General features: G+C 61.4%; 3 protein-coding genes and 1 pseudogene across 3 annotated transcripts in view; all 4 read left to right on the top strand.

Annotated features, from left to right (window-relative positions):
- The window catches only part of ACA1_180810, a 16,316-nt pseudogene extending 14,880 nt beyond the window's left edge, over positions 1-1,436 (top strand).
- A 448-nt stretch (positions 1,437-1,884) lies between these two features.
- On the top strand, positions 1,885-3,660 carry ACA1_180800 (nucleolar protein Nop56, putative; the record flags this gene model as incomplete). Its single annotated transcript, XM_004332823.1, has 3 exons — positions 1,885-1,911; positions 1,982-2,183; positions 2,336-3,660. The coding sequence occupies 3 exons, from the start codon at positions 1,885-1,887 to the stop codon at positions 3,658-3,660; spliced, it is 1,554 nt and encodes a 517-aa protein (XP_004332871.1).
- Positions 3,661-4,076: 416 nt separating this feature from the next.
- On the top strand, positions 4,077-4,612 carry ACA1_180790 (uncharacterized protein; the record flags this gene model as incomplete). The annotated part of the gene is given in 4 exon segments (XM_004332822.1): positions 4,077-4,094; positions 4,107-4,167; positions 4,302-4,425; positions 4,522-4,612. The coding sequence occupies 4 exon segments, from the start codon at positions 4,077-4,079 to the stop codon at positions 4,610-4,612; spliced, it is 294 nt and encodes a 97-aa protein (XP_004332870.1).
- Positions 4,613-5,770: 1,158 nt separating this feature from the next.
- The window catches only part of ACA1_180780 (RasGEF domain containing protein), a gene marked incomplete at both ends in the record, with an annotated part of 2,838 nt that continues 150 nt past the window's right edge, over positions 5,771-8,458 (top strand). Inside the window, 9 exons of the mRNA XM_004332821.1 lie at positions 5,771-5,782; positions 5,812-6,000; positions 6,130-6,703; positions 6,830-6,968; positions 7,094-7,319; positions 7,447-7,625; positions 7,731-7,836; positions 7,969-8,169; positions 8,258-8,393. Of these exons, the coding sequence (XP_004332869.1) occupies positions 5,771-5,782; positions 5,812-6,000; positions 6,130-6,703; positions 6,830-6,968; positions 7,094-7,319; positions 7,447-7,625; positions 7,731-7,836; positions 7,969-8,169; positions 8,258-8,393 (1,762 nt within the window). The remainder of the gene's footprint in view (positions 5,783-5,811; positions 6,001-6,129; positions 6,704-6,829; positions 6,969-7,093; positions 7,320-7,446; positions 7,626-7,730; positions 7,837-7,968; positions 8,170-8,257; positions 8,394-8,458) is intronic.

The raw sequence follows: 8,458 nt of genomic DNA, 5'->3' as shown, positions 1-8,458 counted from the left end.
GTGGCGTCGGCGTCGGCGGCGGCGTCGGCGGTGGCGGCGGCGGCGTCGGTGGAGGCGGAGATGCCGCGGCTGGACATCACGGGCGAGGCGCTGCGCAAGTGGTACGTGGAGCGGCTGGAGATCTTCCCGCTCGAGGTGACGTTCTGCGTGGGCGACAACGAGCTCGGGTGGCCGGTGATCCAGGACGAGACGGCGGTGGAGCTGCTGCCGCTCGGGCGGTCGCACCTGTACGAGACCAACGAGGAGCTGCTGCGGTCGGTGGTCAAGTACTACGGGCGGCAGGCGCGGCAGGAGGTGTACAAGATCATCGGCTCACTCGACGCCATCGGCAGCCCGCTGGGAGCCATCGCCAAGGTGACCAAGGGCCTGCGCGACATCGTGATCGTGCCGTGGTCCTCGCTCGTGCTCGACGACACGCCGGGCGCCTTCTTCGTGGGCGTCTCCAGCGGGCTGTGGTCGCTGCTTTACAACGTGACCGACGCGGGCCTCACGACGCTGCTCCGGGTGATCAACGTGGTCTCGTGGCTCACCCTGCAGCTCACCTTCGACGACGAGTACCAGCAGGCCAAGCGCCGCATGCGCCGCGCCCACCCGCCCAACGTGTGGTGGGGCATCGCCCAGGGCTCGCGCGAGCTCGCCCGCGGCCTGTGGACCGGCGTCACGGGCCTCCTCACCCAGCCCTGGCGCGGCGCCCGCCTCCGCGGGTCCCTCGGCTGCCTCACGGGCGTGGCCAAGGGCCTGGCCGGCCTCCCGCTCAAGCCCCTCGGCGGCGCCTTCGACTTTCTGGGCAAGACCATCGAGGGCCTCCTCCGCTCCATGGGCACCGGCTACACCACCCAGCGACGCCTCCGCGAGCCCCACTCCACCCTCCTCGAGCTCTCCTACGCCCAGGTCCTCTCCATCCAGGCCTGGCTCGACGAGGCCCTCCGCGAACGCTACGTGTCCCACTCCTTCGTCAAGATCAAGACACGCCGCGGCCGCTTCCGCGACCGCCTCCTCCTCCTCTCCAGCGGCTCCTTCCACGTCATCAACGTCACCAGCATGTCCGGCGGCTACCACCCCAAGACCATCCCCCTCAACCTCATCTCCGGTGCGCGCCTAACCCACACACACACCAACCCTACACGACACGCCACACGACACACACGACACACGCGCACACGACACACACACACATCGGTTGTTTGGTTGGTTGGTCGGTCGCTCACGGCGTGGGCGCAGAGATCCTGGTGCCGCTGCTGCCCGAGACGGCGTTCACGATCTGCACGTCGCGGGTGACCTGCGGGCGGGACCGGTTCGACTTTGTGACGGCTGACCGGGAGGCCCTCATCCAGCGGTGCACGCAGCTCATCGCCGAGAGCGAGGGAAAGCGCATCAAGGTGCGCGGCATCGCGTCCGGCGAGCAGGAGGACCCGCACGACGCCGGCCTCTACTGAGGACCTGCACCGAACCACCACCACCACCACCCCCCCCCTCTAGCACCATGGCCTCATGTACACAACACACCAGCGCGGGAGCGGGAAAAGAAAACAAATTTTTATTTATTGGCCCACTTGGCCTGTTGTTTTTAAGGTGGCGGTTCGGGGGGGTCGTTCTCCGTCTTTTCCTGCGCTGCCGCGGCCGGAGGTTTCGCTCGGCAAGTACAGATCTCTTCTTCTTTCTCCGTTCCTCGAGACACTTGAGCACTAGAGCGTCCCTCGCTCCCAGTTTCGATTCATTCCCCCATCCCCTAAAATGGTACCGGCTCTGCTGCCCTCATTTATTTAATCCATTGTCTTGAAAGAATTCACGCATTCCTTCCTCTCATCTCCTGTTCATATCATTTTGACACTGCAATTCTGTCTTCCACCTCGTTGTCTTTCTCCTACAATTATAATTTTGGCAATGGATCGGGAGTATCTGTACAACTCCGTGGGGGGGCTTCGCCGCTGGCACCGACACTCAAACCAATCTCTTTTGTTGCGGCTGCTTGTGGGCGTAGGTGCTGTATGTGCTGTACGAGTCCGCTTCAGGCTACGCCCTCTTCGAGCGCATCGAATCGGAGGAAATCGCCGATGAGTCGCCGGAGCTGCAGAGGTCGATCCAGGACTTCGGCCGTTTCTCGAGGATTGTCAAGTTCAAGTCTTTCGTGCCCTTCGTCTCGGCCGAGAGCGCTCTCGAGAACGTCAACGCCATCTCTGAAGGTGCGTCCCCCATCACACACCACGCCATTCATCAATTGTTTTATTTTTCTTGTTCGGGATTTGTTTGTCTGCTGTGTGCTTGGTGGATGAGCATCATCAACTAAACGCGGGAGGGTATTGCATTGTATTGTGGTGGTGGTGGGTGGGTGCAGGTCTGGTGCACGACGTGTTGAAGAACTTCCTGGAGCTCAACCTGCCGGGCGGGGGCAAGAAGAAGAGCAAGAAGGTGGAGCTGGGCGTGACGGACGAGAAGCTGGGCGGCGCCATCAACGACTCGCTGGAGCACGTGGCATGCGTGAAGAGCAAGGCGGTGGCGGAGCTGACGCGCGGGATCCGGCTGCACTTTGCCAAGTTCATCAAGGAGTTCAAGGAGGGCGACTACGAGAAGGCGCAGCTGGGTCTGGGCCACTCGTACTCGCGGAGCAAGGTCAAGTTCAACGTGAACCGGGCGGACAACATGATCATCCAGACCATCAACCTGCTCGACACGCTCAACAAGGACCTCAACACGTTCTCCATGCGGTGCAAGGAGTGGTACTCGTGGCACTTCCCGGAGCTGGTCAAGGTGGTGCCGGACAACTTCCAGTTCGCGCGCGTGGTCAAGTTCCTGAAGAACAAGGCCGAGGCCGACGAGAGCAAGATCCCCGGCCTGGTGGACATCACGCAGGACGAGGCCAAGGCCAAGGAGATCATCGACGCCGCCAAGGCCTCGATGGGCACCGACATCTCCGACCTCGACATGCTCAACATCGAGAAGTTCGCCGACCGCGTGATCCACCTCTCCACCTACCAGCAGCAGCTCCAGGAGTACCTGAGCAAGAAGATGCACGTCATCGCGCCCAACCTCAGCGAGCTCGTCGGCGAGCACGTCGGCGCGCGCCTCATCTCGCACGCCGGCAGCCTCACCAACCTGGCCAAGTACCCGGCCTCGACCGTGCAGATCCTGGGCGCCGAGAAGGCCCTCTTCCGCGCGCTCAAGACCCGCGGCAACACGCCCAAGTACGGCCTCATCTTCCACTCGTCCTTCATCGGCCGCGCCGCCGCCAAGAACAAGGGCCGCATCTCGCGCTACCTGGCCAACAAGTGCTCCATCGCCTCGCGCATCGACGCCTTCTCCGACGTGCCCACCACCAAGTTCGGCCAGAAGCTCAACGCCCAGGTCGAGGAGCGCCTCAAGTTCTACGACACCGGCGCCCTGCCCCGCAAGAACGTCGACGTCATGAAGGAGGCCCTCTCCGAGGCCCTCACCGAGGCCGACCAGAAGCAGCGAGAGGACGGCATGGACGTGGTCTCCACCACCGCGGAGAGCACCGACAAGAAGAGGAAGAGGAAGGCCGCGGAGAAGGACGACAGCGACAGCGACGAGGAGGAGAGCAAGAAGGACAAGAAGAAGAGCAAGAAGGCCAAGAAGTCCAAAAAGGAGGAGGAAAAGAAGAAGAGCAAGAAGGACAAGAAGAAGAAGAAGTCCAAGCACTAAGTCTGCGTGTGTGTACTTGGGGGGGACGAGGGATCAACAAAGACTTGATAAACAATCAAACAGGGGAAGGGCCAGCGTTTGATAAAGGCTCAGCAAAACTGATGGCTGGTGGCCTTCCCCTGTTTGGCTTCTCTTGTCCGCTTGTCGGCAAAAATGGGTGTTTGACTGTCTGCGGACTTTCCAGGCCACCACGACCGCGGTGACTCAACCGCCCTTGGCTGCGAGAGCACAGTGCTTTTTCCCGATCCTCGGTAGCAACACAGACATCTCATCTTGCTCCTTTCCTCCAACACACGCAATGGTACTGTTCCTCGCTTCTACGCGCCCTTTCTCTTGCTGCTCCATCGCGGTCCAAGCGTAATCGCTCACACAAGTCCATTTACTTTTGTTTTTTTTTCAATTGGATGCTGGGGGACATGGAGAGTAGAAGACCGGTACCTCTGTAGGATCTGCTCGCCCCGCTTCTGCGGCTGCCCCGCCCCGTGGTGCTGGCGCTGGCCTTCGCCGGTTCGCCTTCTCCGCCATTTTTCTTCTTCTTCTTCTTCAATTTCATCTTCGAGCGATCAAATTCTTGCGCGCTCAATCAAATCCTGACCCCTTCCCGATCTGCACGTTCTTCTCTTGTGGGCTACACTCAACAGGAGGAAGGCTGTCGGTGCTGGCGGCGGTGGCGGCGGAGGCGGAGCCCGCTCTGCTAGCGGTTCCTCGGCGTCTGGTGGTATTCTTCGCTTCTACTCGGAGGACGCCGAAGGGCTTCAAGTGTACGTGAGCAGCGGTCCCTCTTTCTTTTCGCCCAACCTACGCGTCACTTGCGCTGACGCCCAACCACACCAAACCTCGTATGTGTCTGCCCGCCAACAGTCAGCCGACCGTGGTGATCGTGGTGAGCCTGGTGTTCATCGGCGTCGTCATTTTCATGCACCTGTGGGGCCGCTTCTTCCTGCGAGGATAAGCAGCGCCATCGAGCGAGAGACGCGGGCAAGAGAGGCCGAGGGAAGAGAGAGCTGGACAACCAGCGACTGTGTTGCTCTCGCGAACAGGCGTAGGGAGCGAGCCGGGGAGAAGGGCGAAGAGAGAGAAATGTGGCAGGGCGCCCACCAACAAACCAACAACACGAACACCCAAAACAACCTTACCCAGAGATAATTAATTAGAGGGGGGGGGTACGACAACAAATTGAAGGCCTTGAAGAGAGAGGAAGAAGAGAAAGAAGAGCGGGTGCGCTGCTAGCCTTTCGATCCACTTCCTCTTTTACCTGTTATTTTATTTATTTATTATCGCTCCTACTCAGCCTAGCCGCGCTTGGCACTCGACTAGTACTACTCCTCATAAATCTTGAGCCTTCGTCGGACATCTTCGCCAGCGCCGCCCCTACCCCCTCTGGAGAGGGCCAGACAGCGAAAGCGAAAAAGAACGAAGCTGACCTCCTCTCGCGGTCTTATCACCCCTCATGTCCACGCCAACGACCAAGGGCGGACTGGGTGTCGCCTCTCCCACCAACTTGAGCTCAAGTGGAAGCGCCCCCACGGCGGGCGAAGGTGACGGCAAGCCTGCCTGGCATCGGTCCTCTAAGGCCCGCCAGAGCGAGGGCTCCCTGCCTCTGCCCCCTCTCCACTCCACCACTCCCTCATCCCGCCCTGCCCCATCTTCCGATCTCCTCCCGGCCTCCTCTTCCACCACCACTTGTACGCCCCCCCCCTCCCCGAACCAAAAATCTGCTCCGGTGTAGCGGCTCGATGACACATTTCGCGTGCTCCTCTCCACAGCGACAGAAGCAGAGCCAAATGAGACATCCAAGGATGCCAAGGGGCGAGGCGCCTTCGCCGGATGGTCACGACGCGACACCATGGCTGCTTCTTCCTCATCTTCTCCCTCTCTCTTCGAGGGCAGCAAAGCATCTACCCACAAGCCCTCGCGCAAGCATAACCGCGAAGACCCTTCTGCTGTACGCTCTAGCCCCTCCCCCATTTAACCTTCCCCTTCTCGATTTTAGAAATTAATCTCTTCTTTAATTATTATGAAATCTCATGAATTTGTACTCTGCTCGCCGAGGGCGACACCAAGGCCTCGTTGCATGTGGGACTTTTTATAAAATACATAAGTGGGATTGATGGGAAGTGACGTGCGGCCCTGTTTCTCTTCGCAACGCAGGGAGGCAAGCCGCAGCAATCTACGTTTGGGCCGTCTCGAGGGCGAGGCCTCACCGTCGCCCTCGGCGTTGCTGCGACCGAGGACTCCACTCCCACAGCCGACTCCACGGACGGCGATTCTGCCGACAACCTCGCCCTCGCTGGCTCTGCCACCATCAGCGCCAGCATGGGGGCCGCCGTCACCGCCGAGGTTCGCCCCTTCCCCTTTCCCTCCGCGCGTTGGCGCTGCCCCTCGGTGACACCTGAATCTGAACACACACGACACACACACACGCGCTTCAAATACACTCGCTGTATTGACTTGTCGATTAACAAACAGATGAAGCGCAACCGATCGTACTCTACGGCGGTGACGCCGCGGCAGCAGACGGGGAGCACGCCCGAGCTGAATCGGCTGGGGCCTGCTCCGCGGCCCTCCCTGCCGGAGGCCTGGGTCGGGGTGGGCGAGGAGACGGTCAAGTGCGTGGCGCTCCGGGCCTTTCGGGGCGAGCGCGAGGACGACCTGGCGTTCGATCAGGGCGACGTCGTCGAAGTGGCGCGCGCCGAGCTGCTCAAGGCCGCCCACTGGTGCCACGGCCGCTGCAAGGGGCGCTCCGGCCTGTTCCCCACGAGCCACGTCAGGCAGCCCGACAACAACGCCTCGTCGCCGGCGTCGCCGCTCCTCTCCGGTGGCGTCGACGAGGCGCCCTCGCTGCTGCCCACCACCACGAGCAGCGACGGGGACGAGGGCGGCGAGTTTGGCGTCGGCACGACCAACGGCGGTGCCAAGGAGGCGGCGGGCGACGACGTGCGGCTCACCGAGGAGGACATCAGCGACGCCGACGGCGAACTCACCTACGAGGACGTCGACGAGGAGGGCGTACCCGGGCGCACCACCAAAGTCATCGCCTCCGGTACTCTCTACCACCACCCCCCCTCCCCCCAAATACCTCCTCTTCCCCGTCTGCCGTGCCTCCTCTCTCTGTCGCGTGGTCGGTCGGTCAGTCGGTCGGTCTGTCTCACCGTACACCGGGGTGCAGGGCCGCGCGGGAAGCTGATCGAGGCGCTGGTGATTCCGCGCACGATACCGGAGCCCTTCTACACGGAGGCCTTCCTCCTCACGCGGGCCTACTTCATCTCCTCCCGCGCCCTCCTCAACCGCCTCATTCACTTTTTCCTGTACGCTCCCCCCTCCCAAGAGTGTTTTATTTTCATTCATTCATTCAATTCAATTTAATTTAATTCTCTTCTCTTCTCTTCCTCTCTCTCTGGTGTGTGCGCGCGCGTGTGCGTGCGTGGTGCAGGCACTACCAAGAGCCGAACGGAGCCAAGGAGGACCCGGCGGACGTGAACAAGCTGCAGAAGCCCATCCAGGGTCGGGTGCTGAACGTGCTGCAAAAGTGGGTGGAGAACAGCTTCTACGATTTTGCCGAGGACGACGTGCTGCTCGAGCGGCTCGTCCGATTTGTGGCCGACAACATCCCCACCAACATGTTCGCCCACAAGCTCATCAAGGGCGTGCGCAAGAAGGTATATATAACCCTCCTCCGCCTCCGCCTCCGGCTCCTTGGCGCATGGCGCTTGGCCTCTTGGCGCCGGCCTCGCATTGTTGGGATTCCGAGTCCCTGATCACCGCGGGGCGTGTGGGTGCGAGCAGAAGCGGGAGTTCAAGCTGGTCCTGGAGGGCGACAAGGAGGCCGGCATAGAGAAGCTCTTCGAGCAGATATTGGGACCCACGGCCGGCCCTGAGGCCGCGGACGCCCCCGCCGAAGCCGTTCGTCCGGCCAAGGAGAAGAAGAAACCCAAGAACATCATCGCCACCCACCTCACCATCCGGTATGAAGACCACTACACATACCACACATACCGCCCATCGGGGGGGGGTTGGCCTGACATGTTCATGGCTCCCCTCCCCCTCCCCCTCCATCAATTGTACAACAGAAGAGGGCACCGCAGAGGAGCCTCGGAGGGTGACGAGGAGAAGAAGCTCAACTTCCTCGAGATCGGAGCGCGCGACCTCGCCGTCCAGCTCACGCTCCTCGAACAGGTGGGCCGATCTCTACCCCCCCCCCTCCATCAACGCTGATCACTCGCGAGTGTGGCACTCAACTCCGGTCGCGGATCACCCTTCCGTCGTCGTATGTTGTGTGCGTGTGCGTGTGCGTGTGCGTGTGTGCAGGAGATGTTTGCGCGCATCAAACCATCGGAGCTGCTGTTCGGCAACGCGGGCAAGAAGAACAAGCACCAGCTGGCCCCGCACGTCATGCAGCTGGTGAACTGGTTCAACCGGATCGTGAACTGGGTGGCGTCGGTGATCGTCGTCAACCCCAACATCAAGGAACGACGCTTGGTCGTCAAGCGCTTCCTCGAAATCGCCGATGTACGCAGTCCCAACCATGGCGCGCCGCGGGGTTGACCTTGAGCTCCTCCTCCCTCAACCTAACGCGTGTATGCTTGTCGCCTTGCAGGAGTGCCGCAAGCTCAAGAACTTCTTCGGCCTGCAGGAGATCGTGTCGGCCCTCAACATGGCCTGCATTGAGCGATTGCAGGCCACGTGGAAGGGCATGTCCCGACAGGACCTCGCCCTCTTCTCCGAGCTCTCTGGTTCGCTTCCCCCTCCCTCCCTCCCTCCCTCCCTCCCTCCCTCCCTCCCTCCCTCCCTCCCTCCC

This window comes from Acanthamoeba castellanii (genome assembly GCF_000313135.1).
Source record: "Acanthamoeba castellanii str. Neff unplaced genomic scaffold scf7180000084744, whole genome shotgun sequence".
NCBI classification, from domain to species: Eukaryota; Discosea; order Longamoebia; family Acanthamoebidae; genus Acanthamoeba; species Acanthamoeba castellanii.
Note: the sequence above shows the minus strand (reverse complement) of the source record. Positions and strands in the feature narration are given on the sequence as shown.